The sequence below is a fragment of the Emys orbicularis genome, chromosome 2 (genome assembly GCF_028017835.1).
Source record: "Emys orbicularis isolate rEmyOrb1 chromosome 2, rEmyOrb1.hap1, whole genome shotgun sequence".
In the NCBI taxonomy this organism is placed as follows: Eukaryota; Metazoa; Chordata; order Testudines; family Emydidae; genus Emys; species Emys orbicularis.
The window spans coordinates 142,228,569-142,253,104 of NC_088684.1; the positions used below are offsets into that span (position 1 = coordinate 142,228,569).

At 46.1% G+C, this 24,536-nt stretch overlaps 1 protein-coding gene across 1 annotated transcript in view; it reads left to right on the forward strand.

The window, feature by feature from the left end:
- Positions 1-319: 319 nt before the first annotated feature.
- The window catches only part of LOC135874939 (hexokinase-2), a 60,990-nt gene continuing 36,773 nt past the window's right edge, over positions 320-24,536 (forward strand). The window contains exons 1-2 of the mRNA XM_065399894.1: positions 320-382; positions 13,673-13,835. Of these exons, the coding sequence (XP_065255966.1) occupies positions 320-382; positions 13,673-13,835 (226 nt within the window). The remainder of the gene's footprint in view (positions 383-13,672; positions 13,836-24,536) is intronic.

Consider the following 24,536-nt stretch of genomic DNA (forward strand, 5'->3'; position numbering starts at 1 on the left):
CAGTGCAGATAGACCCATGTGCATATCCACATTCAGTGCAGACAGACCCATGCTGGGCGGACAGACCCCCAGCTCGCTCAGACAGACAGACAGAGGCGCAAGCCCCGCCCCACGCGGAGCACACACCCTCCCGCCCTGGCCAATGGGAGCCGGGCGGCGGGGGCGCGTCACTCCTGGGCCGGGGGAATCTCTTGAATGAGCCACATTGTTGCAGCGGGAAGTAACTAACGTGCCGGCTGCTGCCCGCTCGCTCGCTCGCTCCTGCGCTGCCGGGGCCGGCTGATCGAGACCGGCATCGGCTCCCCCCCCGCTGCGGAAGATGATCGCGTCCCACCTGCTCGCCTACTTCTTCACCGAGCTCAACCATGACCAAGGGCAGAAGGTGGGTGCACCCCCCCCATCGATACTTGAGTGCCGATACCTCGTGTGGGTGGGTGGGTTTGTGGTCGGGGGGTTTAGTGAGGCTCGGAGCGGGACCCGAGGGTGGGGGGAGCGGTCCCTCTGCGGTGGGTATGGACACCGAGCCGTGGGTTAGCGAGACGTGAGGCATGTGCCTATCCGGTCGGAGAGAACTCACCGGTCCGGGGACTGGAGCAAGCGATGCCTAGCTGCGGGGGGGAGGTTCCGTTCCCCCCCTTGTGGGGGGGGGGGGCTGCAGCGCACTTAACCCCCCCCCGATCCGGTTGAATGGTTGAGAGTTCGGCTGAGAGTCCCTTTCGATTTATTTTTTTGGGGGGGCTAATAGTGGGAAGCGGGCTCCCACCCCCCGATACCGGGGCTGGGAGCCCGGGCGGCGGATGGACTGGGCAGCTCGGGGTCCCTCCTGGGAGGTCCCGTTCCGGGAAACTCCGTGCATGATGTCTCACGTCCTGTGTCTCGCTCTGCAAACCCGGCAGGCGGGGAGGGGGGGGTGCCCGAACCCCATGGGCCGCAGCTGCAGGGCGGTCTTTCCATTGCCTTGCTTTTATGGCGAGAGTAGGGGGTCCCCGGCCCCAGGGGTTTGTTTGGAGGAAGGGGAGGGTCTCCCTACTGCCTTGACTTCATGTCCCCACCCCAGCCCCCCATGGGCCGTGGGGTGAAATGATTCTGGTTTGGGGGGTTCTGCCCACGGGTTAAGGGTGGGTGGAAGGATGTGACCTGATCCTGGGAGGGGCCGATTCTGAAGGCGTTTCCCCCTCCCCGGGCGTTTAGTTCCAGCCGGGATGCGTTCGGAAAGGAAGCGGCTGCAAAGTGTCTGTGGGGAGGGAATTCTGGCTCCCCTTGTCTTGCTGCCAAAGTCTCCCCCAGCAGGATGGCTGGGGGCGCCCCTGGCACTGAGATTAATTTCCCACTCCTGCTGCTGGGTTTTACAGGAGCAGTGTCCCTGACCACCAGACCCTTTCAGTTCCTGCTAAATCTCCCTCCCTCCCGGCCCTGGGGTAGGTGGGGAGGGCTGGGAAACCAGGGGGCGCTTTCCCACCAGTCAACAAAACGGTTTCTTTTAAAGCATCCCAAAGTTCCTCGCTCCCTGGATTTGAGATTTTGCTTTGGCCCGTTATAGACAATAACCTTCCTGTAGCTTGTTCCAGCCAAGGCTCTTACAACCCCCTGTGACTGGGGGTAAGTATTTTCCCCCAGTTTATAGCTGGGGAGGTGAGGGACAGGTTGTAACTTACCCAAGGTCCCATAGGAAGGCCAAGGCAGAGCTTAGGTGAACCCAGATTTCCTGATCCCCAGGCCTAGCTTGAGCCACATGGCTGCGATTTAAAGTTTTGTTTAGGCTCCCTGCCTATAAGAGCGAGGGTTATTTTAGGACATGTCCGAGTGGGATGCTTAGATTTATGAGAAAACCTTACCTGGAGGGTTCCTCCCTGCAAGCCCAAAGAGGGCTCTTCAGTGGTGTCTTCAATGCTTTCCCTTTCCCCCTCATCTTGTGGGATAGGGGAGGTTAACTGGGGACACAGTGAGCATCCGCATTAGCTGGATGGTGACACAGTGTGGATATATGCCGAATGTCAGCGCTGCTGTACGGTTTGGGTAAGAGAGCAGGGTTGAGGAGATGGCCTAGATCACTCAGGATTTGCAAACCAAGTGGCTTTTTGATGAAGTGTGTGTGTGGGGGGGGGGGGGGGGAGTGAACTATGTTGTGACTGGGAGCTTTGAATCCAATTTTAGTCCCCACCAAACCTGTGTTACATATTAACGTGTTTTTTCTATACCAATTAGAAAACAAAAACTTTAACTCTGCCTCCTGCTTTGTCTGGAAAGTAAGCGGCAAATATATCAACATTGCTTTCTTAAAAAAAAAAAAAAATTAATACAAAAAACACCCAGTAAAGCTCAATTCTAAGTGCTACAGTCACATGCTACTGTGTACACATGCACACAGATGCTCTAGCTCATCTGAAGCTGCTGAGCAGGATTTCTAAATTCCAATTAATGCTTCCTTTTTAGAGAGAGAAAAAAAATCACTTCCTCATTTTAGTACCACGGATTCCCTTTGTAGCAACAGTGACAGAGATAAGACCCCGCTCGCCAGGGAGACCAGATGTAAAACTAACACTTACCATGCCTGTGATGTCCCTGGTGGTGGCTGCATTAAATTGGAAGTAAAAATACCTAGCAAAAATCAAGTTGATATGTAAAGAAATAGTTTAGGCTTCCATCTTGTTCCACTGCATTTAGATATAATGGGGCTTGTGTAACAGTGGAATCAGCTCCTATGATATATGTAATGTAGCAAGATGCAGCAGGTAGGCAAATAGTGTTGGTGCATTAGCTCTGGGTTTCTTTGCTGTTGTCAGTTTGCTATGCTCTTATCAGTAAGTTAGCATAAAGTTCTTTCTTAAGGAATTTCACTTGGTTCCAAACCAGGAACGTGGTGTGCAAAGCATGGTCTGTCCCTCTGTTTCAGTAACTACTCTTGCTAGGGAGAGCAAACAAAGGTTATTGTTTGGATATGGGAAAAAGTTGCAAGCAATAAGTGGAATGTAGCCCATGAAAGCTTATGCTCAAATAAATTTGTTAGTCTCTAAGGTGCCACAAGTACTCCTGTTCTTCAAGCAATAATTGGCTCTCAGAAATACTCAACAAGACAGTTCAGCTACACTGGCTGTGTTTATGTATGATGAAACAGATTTACAGATACTTTCCCTGAATAACTGCTTTCAGACTTGGATTTCTTTCAGAATTGTTTATTAAATACCCTTCTGTGAACCCTCTTATTTTTAAAAAAACCAAATCCTTTAGTTAATGGCCACGCTACTTTAAATGCTGATTGTGCTGTTTCTTTGTCAAGACAGTGGATTGTGTTTGACTGTCTTTTGCGATGTGGCTGCAGTGGGCCCCCGCCAATGTTACTTGGGGGCCTCTGGGCACTATAAAATCAAATAGTAATAATGCATAGGTGCTCCAACTTTTTCACAGTGTGGACTGCATCGCGTCTCCCATTTGCAGTTGCATGCACAGGAAAGTAATGTTCGGAAAGTAGTGAATGTATCTCTTTGCTGTTTCTAATGCACCTTAGCAGTTGGAATCAAGGAGATCCAGGTAGGCAGCCCATCCTCCGCAGACCACAGTTGGAGAACCACAAGTGTAAAGCAAGAAGCAGCAATAACCTTGGCCAACTGATTTGGTGAAATGACACTTCATTAACTTGCATCTTCATGGAACTGACTGGGGAAGAACAGAGTATTTATATATTTAAAAAAAAAAAAATCTGAGCAGGTTATTGATCCTGTTGCTCCAACCGTGGCTGATGGAAACCATTCCTGATCACAGTCCTTTTCAAGAGGTAGTGTTGTCTCTTGATTAAAGCTGGAGTCCATGAACTTGCACTCCTGGGTTCTGTTCCCAGTTGCCATGATGTAGCGTAAGTAGAACCCGACCAAATTCACATCCATGAAAAACACATCACGGACCGTGAAATCTGGTCTCCCCCCATGAAATCTGGTCTCTTATGTGCTTTTACCGTATACTATACAGACGTCACAGGGGAGACCAGCGTTTCTCAAATTGGGGGTCCTGATCCAAAAAGGAGTTATGTGTGTGGGGGTGGTATCGCAAGGTTAGTTTAGGGGTGTGTGTTGCGGTATTGCCACCCTTACTTCTGTGCTGCCTTCAGAGCTGGGTGGTCAGAAAGCGGCAGCTGTTGGCCAGGTGCCCAGCTCTGAAGGCAGAGCCCTACCAGCAGCAGCGCAGAAGTCAGGGTGGCAATACCATTCCAGGCCATCCTTACTTCTGCGCTGCTGCTGGCGGTGGCGCTGCCTTCAGAACTGGGCTCCTGGCCAGCAGCTGCTGCTCTCCAGTACTGCAACCCCCCTACAATAAGCTTGCCCCCCCTAACCCTAACCCCCCCAACAACTCCTTTTTGGGTCAGGATCCCTACAATTACAACAGGAAATTTCAGATTTAAATAGCTGAAATCATGTAATTTATGATTTTTTAAATCTCATGATCATGAAATTGACCAAAATGGACCATGAATTTGGTAGGGCCCTAAGCATAAGTCACTTAACCTTCAGTTTGCTCAGTTGTAAACTGGGTCGAAGTAACTCTTGTCAAACCTCAAAGGGGTTGTGTAAACTTAATGAATGTTTGCAGAGCACTTTGAGATCCACAGATGAAAGGTGCTTTAAAAACGCTAGGACTAATCATATTTGAATGTGGCACATTCACTAGGCCGGTGCTGCATGTCTCATACATTAATGTTGATAGAACCATTATGCTTTAAACTGATGTCATTTGTGGCAGAAATAATACTAGGAAAAGTACTAACTGCATGTGGACACTTGTGATTCATAGCTGAAAAATTGGGCTGGTATGTTTTTCTTTTCCTTCTAGCTAAAGGTACTAATTAGGGATAAGTTTAAGTTATTTAATTTTACTTTCATAATGAGGCCTCCCGTTCAGTACAATGTCTCTGTCTGTCTCTTCAAGTGAAGTCGGCTATGTGGAAGTCGTCGACCTTCCATCTTTTGCAGAGTTGTAAAACTTCCACTCTCCTTTGGATACCAGTCCATTTGACCATTTTCTGACGTGACTGGCTCGTTCTTTCGCTTGCTTAGAGGAAGGATTTAAGTGTCTTCTTCCCCTTGTCGCTTGGAGTTGTTCTTAAATCTCAGTGTCATTGTCTCTTCCTTTTAAACTGTGACTGCATAGTTGTGCTGGGAAGGATGGTGGGCAGAGGTTCCCTGGAAACTGGCAACTTCCAGCCACTGAAAGAGTCCAGCAATGTCTGTGGCTGGCAAGCTTTCTCATAATACCCAGCCAATAACCTTCACCTTTGCCCTGCAGGCAGCTCTTCTGCTCAGTGTCCCAATTGTGGTGGTTTCTGCATTGTGGGTACCTGCCATCTCAGGACTGGATAGAGTCCCACCACACTCTGGCGGAGTGGCCTGGGGGCACAATGAGCCAGCTAGACAATAGTATTTGTGTCAAGGTAGAGGGTCTTTGGTGGGGTCCTCCTGCTACCCATGCTGTCCGTTTTGTTTTCTGGCTGGATAAGATGTAAACCTCCAGGGCTGTCGATTTAGCACTTGGTTCATTTTCTGTCTTGTTATATAGTGTGGCCTAGTGGATAGAGCACTGGGCTGGGGCTCAGGATACCTGGGTTCTCTTCCCAGCTCTACTACCTGCTGGGTGATGGTGGGCAAGTCACTTCCCCTTCCTGAACCTCAGTTTCCTCATCTCTAAAATGGGCATAATGTTATTGTCCTCCTTTGTAAAGTGCTTTGAGATCTACTGATGAAAAGCGTTAGGTATAGTTATTATTTTATTAATACGCATTTGTATTATCTTAGCACCTAATAGCGCCAATCAGATCAGGGCCCCTGGGTGCTAGGTGCTGTACAAACACATAATAAAAGATGTTCCCTGGCTTTAAGAGCTCACAATATAAAGTATATGGGGAGCGGGGGGGGGGGGGAAATGAGGTAACAAAAACCAGAGGCTGTTTTATCACAGTTCATCTCTGTCTGTCCTCTCTTGTCCTGTGGCAACAGCAGTAGCTGATAGCAGCTGAATGGAAGCTTGGCTGGAATACACAGTAGCTTCTGTGCTCCGAGCCACAAGCATCAAAATGCTCCCTGCGCTGGGGTGGGGGTTTTCCTGGGGGCTGCACTTAGGCTGCCGCGAACAGCAGCTGGTTTCTCGTAAAATACTTGGTGAGGGCAAGACTGAGTCTGCCAGTCCTTGCTGATGCACTGCAGCATGACTTCTCTTAGTAATCCGTTCCTTACTCCCCACCCCTCGAGGCGCCCAGTTCGCACGTTGTGTCCTGTAAAATGACTCTTGAGGGATGGGGGTGGAGAGGAACCAGCCATACAGGAAATTGTCTGACTCACACTATAGTGTGCTGCAATAGGATCCGGGAGGAGTGTTGGGCTTTGCTTCTCTTGTAAGGTCACAACGGGGTTTATTTCTGCAAAGTGCTGAGCTCTCCTGGCGCAGTCAGTTGGAGGTGAGGGCCGGCAGCATGTTCCAGGAAGTGCTCAGCGTTTTGCAGGTTCAGGGTCAATACTAGCAATCCACACCTAAATCACAGTCATGCAGCATCTCGTGACTTGTAATTTAGTAGCTGGCAGAATTTCTTCCTTTTGTCCCTAAGATTTTAAGTGGGGGAAGGCTAGTCCAGCCCTTGATGCTCACGTATGTGATCACATTTGCCTACCTAAATTTACTAGTATGTTTGGATATGGTCTTAGCTGTGGCAACAGGCCTAAGTTGGGAAATGGTTTCTGTTCCCTGCACTGCCGCTACTTCAGAATGTGACCTAGGGCAAGTCGCTTGCACCTCATTGTGCCTCAGTTTCCTCCTCTGTAAAATGGGGATAAAGATACCAATTTTGCAAAGCACTTTGAAAGCTACTGATGATACAAAGTGCTAGATGGGTGATGAGTATTTATTTGCTTCCTGTCCTAAACTGGGGGCAGTATCACTATGCGCTGTTAAACAGTTGCTGCATTCCCCACCAAAGTGATTGCATTTTAGTGGTGGGTCAGGTGATCCATCTGCCACCCTCTTAGGGATGTTTTGATAATTGCTTAATGTTTGTACAGAATCTTTCATCAGAGGATCACAAAGTATTATTTTGTGCTTCAGAATTTGAGAAACTTTCTTTTTTTTTTTTTCAATTACATTTTTACTAATCCATAGCTGGGATGGGGAGGAAAAATGAAAACCTCCTGGGGCCACCATCCTGTGGGACTTGGGAAGAGGATCCTGATACCAAGTTGAACTTTTATGCAGCAGCGATCAGGCCTAAACCAACCCCCTGAACTTCAAGGATATTTGACACCCTGATCTGTGGCTGGCTATGGTAAATAGCTTGTCAGTGGAGCAGGCCAAACCAAAATCCCAGATTTGAACTGATCACCTGTTAAATCCAGATCCAAACTTTGCAACTTAAACACATCTTTTTAACACACACCGAACTTTCAGTCCCCCACCACAAAAAAGGCCTTTAATGTGTTTTTTCACATTAAATTCTCTAAGTGCTTCTAAAATGCACAAGCAGATCTAAGAACTATAGAGAGAAAATACTGTAGAGCTGGGACATTTATTCTGAGTTTGATTCTTGCCATGTCCGTGGATCTGAAAAAATCAGCCAAAAAATGAAGTGCTTATTCATAGAAAAAGGCAAACGGCGTTGCTCTCCTTCAGAGGGCCGGCATGCGAAAATAATTTAAAACAAGCATGTTCCCAGGTTCTTTTGCATTAAAATAAACAGCTCTGTAGTACTTCCCATGCTGCATTATCTTTGCTATGCAGGAAGTGCTTGTACTTAACAGGAAGCTACTATCATGCCATGATTTACAAAACACTCAGATGTAGTCAGATAAGCATTGCCACTCGATTGGGGAAACAAAAACAAGACAAAAGATCCACATAACCGGAGTACTGCTTCAATCCATACAATGTCCCCCTTAATCTTTAACCATTAGGTTGATTCTTCATTCCTTTTGCTCCCAGTACTCTTACTAACTCCATGGGAGTTGCTGATTCTTCAAGCACTTGTGTGTCTGAGTGATTTTACTCTTACAAGTAGCTGCATTGATGGGACCAATCTTGCAAACACTCAAGCATGGGGTTTAACTCTTTCCGCATGAAAACATTGCACTGAACTTGAACAAAACTCCCCACCCGCTTAAATATTTGTAGCGTCAGGCCCTTACGGTGTGCAATAAATACAGAATCAAGCCCCTTGCTAGTCTAATGTCCTCAAGAGGAGGGAGACAAGTTAGCAGGAAAAGGAGAAACCTTACAACTTGTCCCCAAGTGGCCACCCCAAATTAGCTGAGACTTTTTCTCCAGCCATGAGCTCCCTTGTTTTGTATCAATCATTCCTCACTTCCTACCCCCAAAAATCCAACCATTATCTTAAGGTGAAATAAATATATATTTAAAATATTCATTTCCCTTTTCTCTATAATTTGATGGAGGCTTCAGTCGTAACATATTAGCAATAACACTGGACTTTGCACAGGGTTTCTATAACCAGTCCACACGCTACAGGAATGCAGCTGTGTGGACACAGCAATGGGCCCGAGCTGCAGAATTTGGATGTGGATCTGAATTTAAAGTTTGGGGCTGCTCTAGATCTGGGGGTGTGGTTTCAGGGCCATCTTCACTTTATTCCTCCCAAAGCTACGCTGCCAACAGAGATCATGTGGGATGGTAAAAGATGTGTAATCGCAGTGTCTTCCCTTCTTTGGTTGATTTCACAAATAGGAATTGCAGTTATTCATAATCATTGCTTAGGTCTCTTACAATTTCTGTCAGCTGAGCATCTCAAAAACACTTCTCTAATATGAACTACATAAGCCTCTTAACACACCTATGAAGTAAGGGCTATGCAGGGATCCTGTCACCCACTGGTTAAATGCAGCCACCTCTGGGGTGAAATAAGGCAGCTGTTCAACAGTTTAGGACAAGACATGGACTACACCATAGTCAGTTTTTCAGTGACTAAGGCCAGGTCTACACTACCGCGGTAGTTCGACAGCTGGCAATCGAACTTCCGGGTTCGATTTATCGCGTCTGGTCTGGACGCGATAAATCGATCCCGGAAGCGCTCGCCGTCGACTGCGGTACTCCAGCTCGGCGAGAGGAGTACCGCGGAGTCGACGGGGAGCCTGCCTGCCGCGTGTGGACCGCGTCTGAACCGCGGTAAGTTCGAACTAAGGTATGTCGACTTCAGCTACGTTATTCACGTAGCTGAAGTTGCGTACCTTAGTTCGAATTTGGGGGTTAGTGTAGACCAGGCCTTAGTTTTTAGACTTTGATTTTGTGCTTAGTACAGAATACTCCTGGAGGTGTTTTTGAATAGCTGGTAGCTTGGGACTCAGTATTTTTAAATTCAGAATATAAAAGATGCTATTTCTTAAATTGCCCCCTACTCATTACATCTGCTTTAGGCTATATCTCTAAATGTGATTCAGGGTTTGCTTTTACAGTGTCTGGATAATAGCTAATAGGAGAACAAGGAACAGGAAATTAATCTTCTAGGTGTCTTTCCCTAGCTCATTCTAGATTGTTAGTGTCTCATTCTGCTGGAATATTAACAATTCTTGAGGTTTGGTTCTTGAACTAAACTTCTAGTCAAGTATCATTTTTTTTTCTCTCTGCTGTGTGTGCTATGAAAGTGTATAACACATGCCATCTTAAACTCAGTACTACAACTTTCTGCCACTTACCTGGTTTCAGTTTCCTCAGGGAAACACCATTAACTTGTGAAACTTTTCCATCCCAAAGAAATTTCCTTTTCCAGATTGACAATGACCTTGAAAAGGTAGAACACCCAAGGAGGATGTTCCTCCCCCAAGGCATTCATCTCCCACAGTCACAGACTAATTCTCCCATCTTGCTAGATCTTACCTGTATAATTAGATGTAAATTTACTTACAGTAAATACAGATGGCTAATTGGAACAACATAGCATTGTGGGGTTATATATTTAATTGCCAAATAGTTTCATTCCTGGTAGTTCCTAAATAACATAGTCAATTCCCAAATAGTTTTGCACTTCAGCGTCCCATAGTGCTGTCTGAATAGCCACTAATGCTGCTTTGTTATAACTTACTTGGAGTCCAGAGTCATCACTTAGGGCTGGTCTACACTGGGGGGGGGGGGGTGTCGATGTAAGATACGCAACTTCAGCTACAAGAATAGCGTCGCTGAAGTTGACGTATCTTAGATCGACTTACCTCCCGTCCTCACGGCATGGGATCGACGGCCGTGGCTCCTCCGTCGACTCCGCTTCCACCTCTCGCTCTGGTGGAGTTCCAAAGTCGACGGGGAGTGCGGCGGGGATCGATTTATCGTGTCTAAACGAGACACGATAAATCGATCCCTGATAGATCGATTGCTACCTGCTGATCCGGCGGGTAGTGTGGACGTACCCTTAGGCCCTGATTCAACAAAACACTTGCTTATAACTCTGAGCTCCATGAGAATGGTCATTCATGGTTTCTTTGTGATGTTCCACCCGGCATAGTCCCTGAAATCACTAGGGTAAAGCACATGCTGAAGTATTTTGCTGAATTGGGGCCTTAATACCTCAGCTGCATGGACTATTTGCTGGATGGGACCTCAGTTTGAAACCAAACTTGGCCATTTCTCTAACCTAGCTCATGTAGTTGCTCACATATTCTTCTTCTTAAAAAAACAACAACATTTAATGCTATTCCCCAGATTGGCTTTGGGATAGCATGGCTTACAGCCTTGTCTGTGTTAGCTAGAAGGTAGACTAATGGCTAGTAGCCTCAGTCTAAGTGTGTAGGAGCTGATGGATCCAGGCTTTAAAGAGCTTTGTGGAATTAGAGGAAGGTCACCCCGCTTCTTGACACTGCTGATTATTTTTAATACTGTGGAATCGTAAGCACATGAGGATCTTGGCAAGTACCAGACGTGTAGTCAGAGAGGGTTGTGGGGATCAGCCAAGGCGCATCACCATGTAGTCACAAACCGGGCACGGCGGCATCTGCTGTTGGGCAAGCATATTGCATGCTCTCTGCTCGCCGTACCTTGCCATAGGCGGAGGTGGAAGAGCAAATATTGTGGATCTCAGCTGGTAAGTGATTGGAAAGCACCTGGCTACAATGTGGGGAAGGGAAGATTTTTCCACCAGCAGCACCATCTAGCCCTGGGGCAACGGGAGAGAGAATAACAGGAGTACTTGTGGCACCTTAGAGACTAACAAATTTATTAGAGCATACGCTTTCGTGGGCTACAACCCACTTCTTCGGATGCATATAGAGTGAACCATAGTGAAGTGGGGAAAGGGAGGAAAAATAAATACTTTGGCCTGGGAAGGAGGGGGTGCGTCTCTGGTGAGGATGGCCTGACTGGGCTCCCCGAAACGGCCTGTGCTGCTAACTAAAGAGCGGACCAGGGTGTGATGATAATGGATCTTCAAGAGTTGAGGGTGTTGGGGTGCAGGTCTAGTTCTCATGATGAAAATCCCATGTGAAATCTTCCTGCTAGATGGCGTCTAGGATGGGTTCGTTCTTGGTAGGGTGATCAGATGTCCCGATTTTATAGGGACAGTCCTGATTTTTGGGTCTTTTTCTTATATAGGCTCCTATAACCCCCCACCCCCGTCCTGATTTTTTTCACACTTGCTGTCTGGTCACCCTAGTTCTTGGTTAACTGCACGGCTGGCTTCTCCCAAGGAGACTACAAAAGGGCACAACTGAAGAACACCAGGCGCCCGCGGTGCAGGGTAGTTACAATGACTTCATTACTCCCGCATTAAGCTCACGGCTGAGAAATAATATTGTGCCCCCCTGCCCTGTGTCAAATGCATAAACTGCTAAACGCTCCTGCAGGCTTTGAAGGCTGAAGTGTTACAAACAGCCTGGCTAATCTGACTTCAGAAACCAAGCACGCTCCCAATTGCCCCGGCTGTGCTCTTGTTTTGACTTTCCAGCATGTCCAAACATCTTATCAGTCTGGAGATGAGACAGGCCCAGAGCCCTAGATCCTGAACTCTTGCAAAATGTGGATTTGGGCATGTGCTTTGTCTCTCATGCTTTTTTCCACTCCGAGTGGGAGGAGGGGCACATAACTAAAGGCTATTACCGTAGCATTGGTATGTGGGCTGTGTTGGAACTAATTTCCTGTGAGTGAAAGTACATAGCTGGGTAAGCAGAGGTAAGTATTTGGCTTCCCCGCTTTATGGTATTTAAAGGCCCCATAAAGGAATCCTGTCTAGCTTGCTCGAGAAGCCCTTTCAGATATCACTATTTGCATTTTCACATCTGCCTGTCAGCTTGTCCTCCGCTGGCCTCTTTTTGTGACTTGATTCAGCTCACAAGATTTTTTTCCTTAGAAAGTAAGAATATCCTGGCTGGATAGCAAAGATATGTTTGCTATTTAAAGGACAGCTCCCAAGGGGGTGTACATTGGTGTACAGCCACTGACTTGAATGCAACTAAGCTGACTTACACCAGCTGAGGATCTGGCCCCAAATGCATGAGCAACTAGGAAGCAGTGTGGCCGAAAACGCACAAGGAATTTAAAAAAAAGCAGCCCTTAAAATTATACTTACTTTGCTCACCCTAGTGGTCATATGGCCACGTCCATGAATGAGGTCAGTTCTCAGCCAGCTGGATGTTGCTGGCCTATGGAATGTCAACTGTCTCTTTCAATACAGTGCTTTTAAAAGCTTCCCACTTAATTTCTGGTGAAGTATGCTCTTTGCCTTATGTGAGCAGAGTGAGTGGAGTTTTCCTCTGACTTCCCCGACACTTGAACCTGCCTTTTTAATTTGTTTAAACCAAGTAATTAAACTGGAGGGATGTTTTCAATCGGGGCAGGCCGTCTCCATCTTAAGGTCAGGGAAAAGACTGGGTTTAGTTGTGGAACTCTAACTGTTTTATTATGTTTTAATAATAAAGGAAGCCCTGAGTGGAAAAGTCTGAACCTAACTTTGCCATGGTGTCCCCGGCTGCAGGGAGAGGCCAGCAGCTTACCCTGCCCTGCTGCTATAAAATTGACACCCCCTAGAGACTGACAGGCTGGCTAGTTTCCAGAGGCCTTAAGGAGGAGAGTCTTGGTAGCTAAGGCATTGGATGGCCTTTGAGGATCTTGAATTCAGTTCCTGCTTCTGCCTCACTTTCTCTGCGTGGCCACAGACGAGTAACATATAGCCTGATTTTTTGAGAGGTGCTGAGCACCAGAAGTTCCAATTAATGTTTGGTGAGAGTGACGGGTGCTTGGCAACTCTGAAGAGCAGACCATGTGGCTGCGTGCCTCAGTTTCCCCCTCTATACAATGGGGATAATCCTGACTGGCCTGGGGGTTGTGAGGCTTGCTTCCTTAATGTGAGAAGCGCTGCAACGCTAAGAAGGAAGGCATGTGGGAAGCACAAAGTATTATCTGTAGTGATTCAATTCAGCGGATGAGTGTTAGTTGTGATATGAGTTGAGGTGTTGATTTGATCCTTCTCAAACACTGTGCTACATCTGTTTGGAAATGTACCATGCTAGTGGCTGGTCCATAGAGAGGACAATAGCCTACTATTGCCAAAAGAGTTACTCCTTTTGCTCCATTGAGAGAAGTCTGTGTGCACTGGTGCTGAGGGTCTCTGGTTCAGTCCCCACCGATGACCCGTGGTTGGGTAATGTTCTCATGGGTCCAACCACAATGCCTGACCCCCACGCTGACACACTGGCTTTCCTACACCTTTCAGATTGACAAATACCTCTATCACATGCGGCTCTCCGATGAAACGCTCCAGGAGGTGTCTGAGCGCTTCCGAAAGGAGATGGAGAAGGGTCTCGGAGCGGACACCAACCCCACAGCGTCGGTGAAAATGTTGCCCTCGTTTGTGAGATCCACCCCAGATGGGACAGGTAAAGTGCTGCAAGGAATCGCTTGTTCTGCGTACAGTGTGGGTGGGGGTGGAGGAATGAGCTCTTCTGTTCCTTATTTGTTCCTCTCTACACCCTTTTCCTGATTGTTTTGTCCTCCTGTTGTGTTTGAATTGGGGAATGAAGGGCTCAGTTCTTCTCCGACCTGCCCTGGTGGTGTAATTCTCTTGACTTGAAGAGAGTTGCTCCTAACTCACACTGGGGTCGCAAGCTGAGAATGCCTCTTCTTGCAGGACAGAAACAGTCCTGGGTAGAACACAAGGGGCTGGTAGTGCCAGCAGGCTAACTGACCTCAGAGTGACCATGGAAAAACCTTAGTTCCCCATAATACACACGCACAGTCGAGCCTTTTAACTGAACGCTTCCTGCCAGCCACTATCATAGAATCATAGAATATCAGGATTGGAAGGGACCTCAGGAGGTCATCTAGTCCAACCCGCTGCTCAAAGCAGGGCCAATCCCCAGACAGATTTTTACCCCAGTTCCCTAAATGGTGCCCTCAAGGATTGAACTCACAACCCTGGCTTTAGCAGGCCAATGCTCAAACCACTGAGCTATCCCTCTCCCAAAAAAGACAGATTTCTAAGATCTTGGTGAATAGTTCATCACTATTCTAGCATAGGAGTGCTCAGATATTACAATGATGGGTGCTGATATAAGAGCCTAGATAGATGCAACAAACTCCTCCCATGGCTAACAGCTTTGTTCTCCCAGGTCTGCTAGCCGTGGCAGCTTATTACTCTCCTTCCGATTGTTGTGATCTCCGTGCAATCACCAGATTACCTTTAAAACTGATTTGCTGATGTACCATCTGTCTAAAGCATTCAGGATCAAGAATAAATAAATCAGCTGGGGTTGAGGTCCTGAGAGATGTCAGAAAACGTGCTGCTCACCGCCCGGCAAGGAAAGTTATGGGATTTGTGAGTGAGGAGCAAACTAGTCTTTTGGCTAGGAGACTTGGTATTGGATCCTTGCATGCTGGGACAGGATCTGGATGTCTTTCAGCAACGTTCCAAATGCCCCTTATGTATGCCGGAGTTGCCGAGATGCAAGGTTCTGCTGTGCACTGAGTGGTTCGCAAATACCCGACAGATTGAAGGACAACGGCTGGGATCCTGGGCGAAGACTGTTCATCCCAATTCCAGGCTGGCCACTAGACAGAGGAAAAACCACCTGGCAAGCATTGCCAATGCTTGCTGCAAGGCCTGATTCTTAATTTGACTACATCAGTTTGATGTCAGTATAGATGCAGTAGATTTATCTTGGTGTGAAATTGGTTTAATAGGAGAATTAGGCCCATGACCACCTTAAAAAATAAGAATAATACCGAGCTGTTACTCAGAGCTTTTCATCAGTAGATCTCAAAGCACTTTACAAAGGAGGTCAGTATCATTATTCCCATTTTATAGATGGGGAAAAATGAGGTACAGAGAGGGGAATGTGACTTGCCCAAGGTCACCCAGCAGTCTAGTGGAAGAGTCAGGAGCAGAACCCAGATATCCTGAGTCCCAATCCAGAGCTCTGTCCACTAGGATACATTGCCTCTGTTTGCAGGATCGGTCCCCTAAACTGTAAAGTACTGAGGGCCTTCTACTTTTGAAAGCCTGTGTGGTGTAGAAAGCGCTCAGCACCCTGCAGGATCTGGCCATAGCTTTGTACCGTAATTGTTCAGATAAAAATCAAAGGCATTTCTCATCTGATTAAACTTTGATACAAACACAAGGAAACTGTGCAGATCAAAAGATAAGGTACAGGGAGCATATTGCTGTTAGACTCAAAGTTCTCCAGGGCAGGGCAGGGGACTGGGTCTTACAGGTGCATGGCTGGTCTTTGATCTTGGTTGGGGCTGTTGGGTTCTAACCTAGAATAATAGTGACAGCAGTGCTGATGAGCAGAGCGTGTTTGTTAGTAAATATCAGAGGGGTAGTCCTGTTAGTCTGTATCCACAAAAACGAGGAGTCGGACTCCTCATTGTTTTTGTTAGTAAAGTTTCTAGATAAATGACTGTAGGGAAACCGGGTGTAGGATTTGATTGTTCCTTTAAAGAGAGCGCTGAGAGGCTTAGGTTAGGGAGAAAAGAAGGATTTCTGGTTTAAAGTCAATTACATGCAGAGGGTGACATGGAATGGATACATGAGAAGGAAATTTGGCAATGGTTTCCCACAGTTGCTGACATCCCTCCAGCAGAGCTGAACATTGGGGAGCCTTAAGGTAGCCAGGTAGCTGGGGTGTGAAGTAACTCTGTTGATTAGACAGACCCTGCGCAGTACAGGAGACATGATGGCTGAGATGCTGGCAGCAGCTGGTGTCTTAGTGACACTGGTTCTCCCAACCTTGCTGCTCTGGGAGAGCTGAACCAGCGTCATCTGTGCAGGCAAAGGGCTGGGGAATGGGTCTGCGACTGCTGAGACAGGAGATCAGCTGGGTGAGCTAGAGGTATATAGAGGATCTGGAAGACTGGGGCAAATTCCACTCTGACTTCACTGGACCTGTATTTGTGTGTGTCCCAGAGTGGCTCTTTGGCCCAAAGAGCGTGGTGACCTCATTGGCACCACTATAAAGACTTTTGTATAGAAACGACCAACATGGGACCAGGTGGCCAGCATCCAGGAGAGGGAAAGGGAGGAGGAACTGAGCCATAGAAGAAGGCACCCGTCTCCATTTCTCCTCCCATCTCCAGCTGCTCTGCTGTTGCTTTGGGTCCCCCCCCCCTGCTTCTGTCTGTGGTCCTGTCTACTGTAGTGTAGCGTAGCTATGATGCTGTTATGTCCTAGCATGTATGGAAGGGGTTGTTCCATCGCTGTGGCTCATTCACCTTTCTGAGCAGCGTTGCAGGCATCTGGCAAGCCCAGCTGAGCCCCGGAGCGTCTACGTCTTTGGGTTACAGTCTCATGAGAACAGCTCCTGTGACTTTGGTGTAACTGACACTGAGCTGTCATAGGGTGTGTCTGCAGCAGTGAGTCTCAGAGCCCGGGTCTACAGACTCACGGGACTGGCGCCACAGTGCTCAGAACAGCAGTGTAGACACTGTGGCTTGGGCTGTGAAGTTCACCCTCGTCCCCGGGTTTCAGAGCCCGAGCTCCAGCCTGAGCCCAAATGTCTACATAGCTGTTTTTAGTGCCGTAGACCTGAGCTCTGAGATTCGCTGCCGTGGGTTTCTGCTAGCCATGTCAATGTACTCGTACGGACCCTATGCCAAATCCCATCCGGAGCTGGTCTCTGGTTTTGCTAGCCTTCCTAGTAACTGCAGTGTCAAAGGAATATGGTGCTTTCCTGGAGCTGCTGCATCTTCTGCTTTTTAAACAGTAAAGCTCTAAACTTTACCCTGGGTGCTATGGAATGTTTCATCCAACGATGCATAGTGACTTGCCAGTCTACTGCTGCTCCTGTGCCTTTGGGCAAAGATTCAGCAGAGGGATTTCTCTCGGGGGAACTGTATCTTTTGCAGGGAGAGGAGTTGTCTGATCATACAGGTTCTTCCATCTCTTAACTGCTCAGCAGGGGTGAATATTATTTTTTTGGTTAGATTCAGTTTGTTCCTGTGGTTGAGATCCCATAGTCTAAAAAGGAGCTGAGAGTTAGGCAGCCTGAACGTCTTAGAGCCTGATTCTCCTCTCACTCCGTCGGCTCCAGGGAGTTACTCCTGTTGCCGTCAGCCTAAGTGAGAGCAGAATCTGGCCCTTGCTGTCAGTTTAGAGCTGCTGCTGCGCGTGTCCAAACCGAGAGCTCGGTTCAAATCGATCACTAATATCGAGTCGCCGAATTGTTGTGTCACTAAGGGACAAATCCCATCATAAACTTCTTAACAAACTTTCCCCACTCCATTTGCTCTTTTTCTTTGGTGATTGATGCTCACGTGTTCTGTCCTGTTTAAATATTAATCTGGGCGGGGTAGGGTGGGGATATATTTCCATCATAGGTTCTGCTCTGGGTCTTGTGGTTAAGGCCGTGGCCTAGGGTTCGTGAAAGCTGGGCTCAATTCCTTGTTCTGAGGACGTGGGCTAGTCCCTTGGCATTTCTGAGCCACGGTTCCCTGTAAAATGGGGATACCTCCCTCCCTTACAGGGGTGATGTGAAGATGGGATGTTGAATGTGCAGTGCTCAGATACTGCAGTGATTGGGACTGTATAAGCGTCTAGATGGAATTGTTTGGTTATCTAAGGCCTGGTCTACACTACGACTTTAATTCGGATTTAGCTGCTTTAATTCGAATTAACGCTTGACCCGTCCACACAACGAAGCCCTTTAATTCGAATTAAAGAGCCCTTTAATTCGATTTCTGTACTCCTCCTCGACGAGAGGAGTAGCGTCAAAACCGGTATTGTTAATCCGAATTAAGGTTAGTGTGGCCGCAATTCGATGTTATTGGCAATTCAATGTTATTGGCTACCCAGAATGCAACGCTCTGGAAATCGATGCTACTACGGTAGCTTGGACGCACACCACCGAATTAATGGTGCCTAGTGTGGCCGAATACATTCGAATTTATAAAATCGGTTTCCTAAATTCGAATTATATAAATTCGGATTAATCCCGTAGTGTAGACATACCCTAATACTTAACATGAGTGCCCCTTCCACGCTTTAGAAGCAATTGTAATCCACTCAGTCTTGCTCGGAAGCAGCCAGATGTTACAAATTTAAGGCCCTATGGGAGTTGATGGTACTCATTGCACAGCACCTCTTCAGGATGAGTTGAGGGCTGTTAGTATCTTGCAGGATCAGGTTCCCAAATACATTGGCACCTACTCAAGTGAGATGCTGTTGGACAGTGAAAAAGAGCTCAATTCTCAGTTTGTTACAACATATTGTAATGGGCAGCAGGGTCTCTGGAGTCTTAGCTTAGAGGGAATTGGTGTTAGGGCTAAAGGAGGCTTCCCCTGTAGACAAAGACCAATAGTAGTTCTTTTATATAGCATTCTCCATCTGTAGATCTCAAAGCATGTTACAAAGGCAAGGAAGCATCATTAACCCCACTTCACAGATGAGGAAACTGAGGCATAAGAGGTAGGCAGTGGCAGATTCTGAACTAGAGCCCCTGTATCCTGACTCTCAGTCCAACACCCTATTCACTAGGCTGCGATCTCCCCATATGTAATATAGCAAAGATGAGGCGACTGACCTTGTAATCTCAGAGCTCTGTGTTTCTCTCATTGTTCAAGCTGGATCTTTCTTAAAGGAAATCCTTACTGCTCCTTTTGGTCACCGGGCACTCTTGCCACCTATTTTCTGCTTTGAATACCACATGCTGATATATGGGGCTTTTGAGATGGGTCAGCTGCATCTGAACAAGCAGCTGTTCTCTGTACCCAGAAGGAGAACGTTATAAGCAGGCTTCTGCCACTCATACTGCCTGTTTGCCACATGAGGGGTTAATTGAGACACTGATAACAACGTGCTGCAATAGAGAAAATGAATCTAAGGCAAATCTAGTGACACATTTTATTGGAAAGTGAAGTCTGATCTAAATACGTCTCTCTGCTTTGTGCAATAGACATTGGGTTTCCCCCCCAGCACTTGAAAGTGTAGGTGGCATTTGTCCATTTCCTTCTTCCCCATCTCTCTCTGTTTGCTGGCCTGAAATAGAGGAAGCATTAGTCAGGAGGGTGCATTGTTATAGTTGCATAACCATTTTATGCCACACCTTCTTTACTAAGTGAAATGGCTCTTGGAAGCTATGAACACGCAGCTTGCTCTCAGCAATGCTGAATCTCTTCTGTTCTCACTAGTCTAACTCCAGTGACTTCAATAGAGTTTCTCCTGACTTGCACCACAGAGTAAGCGAGAGGAGACCCAATCCCTGTGTCCTCTTGCTTAGGCCCTGAGCAAACACCAGTCCTGCTGGAAAGAATGGTATGTTCAGTTACCAGGTTTTAATCTCTAGAGGCTCGGTTTGTTTTCTCAATAGCGTAGGCAGTTCGTATCCCTTGCCAGCCGATTGTTTTACTTCCCCTTGAAATCTGTGGTAGCCAGGTTACTGGAATATTTTGCTCCTTTGCTTTGCCCTATGGGATGGAATTCTGAAATGTCACTTTCATTCTGAAGATGTAATTTCTTCTTAATGTTACATCCTTCCCCATGTTACCATAGACAGATACGCCATTTCATATACACATCAGTGTAATACTCACATAGGAGTTAGACTAACACAATACAGTAGGCAATGGAATGCCTGAATCCCCAAGTAGATCAGTGTACTTAGAATGGGATTTTGAAAGAAACCTAAGGGAGTTAGATACCTAAATCTCATTGAAATTCAGGGGACTTTAGGTACCTTGAGGCCTGATTTTTATTTATTTATTTCCCCCCCCCCTTCCCCCAAGTGCTGAGCACCCATAACTGAAGTAAATGGGAGAACTGTGTGATTGCCCCACCTGGAAAAGCCAGGTCACAACACATGTGGGTTTGAAGGACTTTAAATATATTATACTGTAGTTTATAGAGAATGTCCGATCTGCATGAAACTTCAGCTCTGGTATCGTATTGTACTCAGTACTGATAGAACCGAATAAAGTAGTTCCCATCTGATGATAGGTTTTTATTTTAATTGTCAGGTTAAACTGCTTAAACTTACTGGGCCTGATTCTGAACTGACTGTTTGCCCTGGGGTTACTCCATATGTTTACACTGACATGAAAGCAATATTAGGCTACTTCTGTAACCTAATTTGGCACAGGTGTGTTGAAGTTTAGAATGCTTACCCTTTTTTTCAGGCTGGTTCTTTTGCTAGAATGATCTAAACTTTATGGAATAATCACAGCAATATGTTTAGTTGGTGGATCCACAACAATGAGATTGTAACAGGCACAGAAAAGTCATTGAAAAAGCTGTGTTGTGGTGTGTCCCCACCGACCCCCTTTGTTTCCATGTTGGACAAAGTCTGGAGCGGCTCCAATTTCTCTCTCTCTCTTTTTTTTTTTTTTTTTTTTTAAGCTGACTAGATTGAATATTCCAGATCACTTCAACAAACCTGTGTGTGAGTCAGTGGAGTCTTAGTCTGCACAGTCATGGAATTCTAAAGTTCTGTACAAGGGGTGCGGTGGGGAGAATGGAGTGAAAACAAATTTTAAAAGTAAATTTTAAAGCTAAGCAAAAACATCCATTTCCCGAGCTGCTGTCCCAGCACCTGTTTACTCAGGTCAGGTCGAGGATGGTGTAAGCCACAGGATTTCAGTCCCCTTTTTGTTCGGGGCTTCAGTTTTATTTTTTCAAGCTAACACAAGCATGGGTCATGTCATGTAAGCTCTTTGGGGCAGGGACTCTTTCTCGCTATGGGCATGTCTATGCTGCAGTCGGAGGTGTGATTGTATCACATGTAGGTATACTCTCGCTAGCTTTAATCTAGCTAACCGCGGCCTTGGTGATCTGCACCTAAAACTTAGGTTGTCCTAGCTATGTTGCTCAGGGCTGTGAAAAATTTCACGCCCCAATAACATAAGAACATAAGAACGGCCGTACCGGGTCAGACCAAAGGTCCATCTAGCCCAGTATCCTGTCTACCGACAGTGGCCAATGCCAGGTGCCCCAGAGGAAGTGGACCAACAGGCAATGATCAAGTGATCTCTCTCCTGCCATCCATCTCCATCCTCTGACAAACAGAGGGTAGGGACACCATTCCTTACCCATCCTGGCTAATATCCATTAATGGACTTAACCACCATGAATTTATCCAGTTCTCTTTTAAACACTGTTATAGTCCTAGCCTTCACAACCTCCTCAGGTAAGGAGTTCCACAAGTTGACTGTGCGCTGCGTGAAGAAGAACTTCCTTTTATTTGTTTTAAACCTGCTGCCTATTAATTTCATTTGGTGACCCCTAGTTCTTGTATTATGGGAATAAGTAAATAACTTTTCCTTATCCACTTTCTCCACATCACTCATGATTTTATATACCTCTATCATATCCCCCCTTAGTCTCCTCTTTTCCAAGCTGAAGAGTCCTAGCCTCTTTAATCTCTCCTCATGTGGGACCCGTTCCAAACCCCTAATCATTTTAGTTGCCCTTTTCTGAACCTTTTCTAGTGCCAGTATATCTTTTTTGAGATGAGGAGACCACATCTGTACGCAGTATTCGAGATGTGGGCGTACCATCAATTTATATAAGGGCAATAATATATTCTCAGTCTTATTCTCTATCCCCTTTTTAATGATCCCTAACATCCTGTTTGCTTTTTTGACCGCCTCTGCACACTGCGCAGACATCTTCAGAGAACTATCCACGATGACGCCAAGATCTTTTTCCTGACTTGTTGTAGCTAAATTAGCCCCCATCATATTGTATGTATAGTTAGGGTTATTTTTTCCAATGTGAATTACTTTACATTTATCCACATTAAATTTCATTTGCCATTTTGTTGCCCAATCACTTAGTTTTGTGAGATCTTTTTGAAGTTCATCACAGTCTGCTTTGGTCTTAACTATCTTGAGCAGTTTAGTATCATCTGCAAACTTTGCCACCTCACTGTTTACCCCTTTCTCCAGATCATTTATAAATAAGTTGAATAGGATTGGCCCGAGGACTGACCCTTGGGGAACACCACTAGTTACCCCTCTCCATTCTGAGAATTTACCATTAATTCCTACCCTTTGTTCCCGGACTTTTAACCAGTTCTCAACCCATGAAAGGACCTTCCCTTTTATCCCATGACAACTTACTTTACTTAAGAGCCTTTGGTGAGGGACCTTGTCAAAGGCTTTCTGGAAATCTAAGTACACTATATCCACTGGATCCCCCTTGTCCACATGTTTGTTGACCCCTTCAAAGAACTCTAATAGATTAGTAAGACACGATTTCCCTTTACAGAAACCATGTTGACTATTGCTCAACAGTTTGTTTTTCTATGTGTCTGACAATTTTATTCTTAACTATTGTTTCGACTAATTTGCCCGGTACCGACGTTAGACTTACCGGTCTGTAATTGCCGGGATCACCTCTAGAGTCCTTTTTAAATATTGGCGTTACATTAGCTAACTTCCAGTCATTGGGTACAGAAGCCAATTTAAAGGACAGGTTACAAACCTTAGTTAATAGTTCCGCAACTTCACATTTGAGTTCTTTCAGAACTCTTGGGTGAATGCCATCTGGTCCCGGTGACTTGTTAATGTTAAGTTTATCAATTAATTCCAAAACCTCCTCTAGTGACACTTCAGTCTGTGACAATTCCTCAGATTTGTCACCTACAAAAGCCGGCTCAGGTTTGGGAATCTCCCTAACATCCTCAGCCGTGAAGACTGAAGCAAAGAATCCATTTAGTTTCTCCGCAATGACTTTATCGTCTTTAAGCGCTCCTTTTATATCTCAATCATCAAGGGGCCCCACTGGTTGTTTAGCAGGCTTCCTGCTTCTGATATACTTAAAAAACATTTTGTTATTACCTTTGGAGTTTTTGGCTAGCTGTTCTTCAAACTCATCTTTGGCTTTTCTTATTACATTCTTGCACTTAATTTGGCAGTGTTTATGCTCCTTTCTATTTGCCTCACTAGGATTTGACTTCTACTTTTTAAAGGAAGTCTTGTTATCTCTCACTGCTTCTTTTACATGGTTGTTAAGCCACGCTGGCTCTTTTTTAGTTCTTTTACTGTGTTTCTTAATTTGGGGTATACATTGAAGTTGGGCCTCTATTATGGTGTCTTTAAAAAGCGCCCATGCAGCTTGCAGGGATTTCACTTTAGTCACTGTACTTTTTAACTTCTGTTTAACTAACCCCCTCATTTTTGCATAGTTCCCCCTTTTGAAATTAAATGCCACAGTGTTGGGCTGTTGAGATGTTCTTCCCACCACAAGGATGTTGAATGCTATTGTATTATGGTCACTATTTCCAAGCAGTCCTGTTATAGTTACCTCTTGGACCAGCTCCTGCGCTCCACTCAGGACTAAATCTAGAGTTGCCTCTCCCCTTGTGGGTTCCCGTACCAGCTGCTCCATGAAGCAGTCATTTAAAGTATCGAGAAATTTTATCTCTGCATTTCGTCCTGAAGTGAAATGTTCCCAATCAATATGGGGATAATTAAAATGCCGCACTATTATTGGGTTCTTAATTTTGATAGCCTCTCTAATTTCCCTTAGCATTTCATCATCACTGTCCTGGCCAGGTGGTCTATAATAGATCCCTAATGTTATATTTTTATTAGAGCATGAAATTTCTATCCATAGAGATTCTATGGAACATGTGGATTCACTTAAGATTTTTACTTCATTTGATTCTACATTTTCTTTCACATATAGTGCCACTCCCCCCCCGCACGACCTGTTCTGTCCTTCCGATATATTTTGTACACTGTCGTTAGGTTGACTTAACCCCCCGCGGTGTAGCTGCAGCTAGGCCGATAGAAGGAAGGTAGGAAGCATCAATACTATGGTATTAGCAGCACAGCTGCAGCCCCATAGCTGTGGTGCTGTAGTGTAGACAAGCTTCAGCTACCAATAGCAGTGAAGCTGGGGCAGCACAGACTGGATGCTGTCCCAGGCAGGCTTGTACAGCCCATGCTGCCGCAGCGACGCTGCTGTTGGTACTTGCAGTCGCTAGATGAAAGCCAGCTCAGGTATATCTCCACGTGCTGCTGTCACACCTCTGATTGCAGTGTAGACATACCCTGAGCGTCTACAACATTTAGCATAATGGGCCCACAATCTCCATCGGGGCCTCCACGCGCTACCATAATGCAAATAATACTGTTTAATTGGC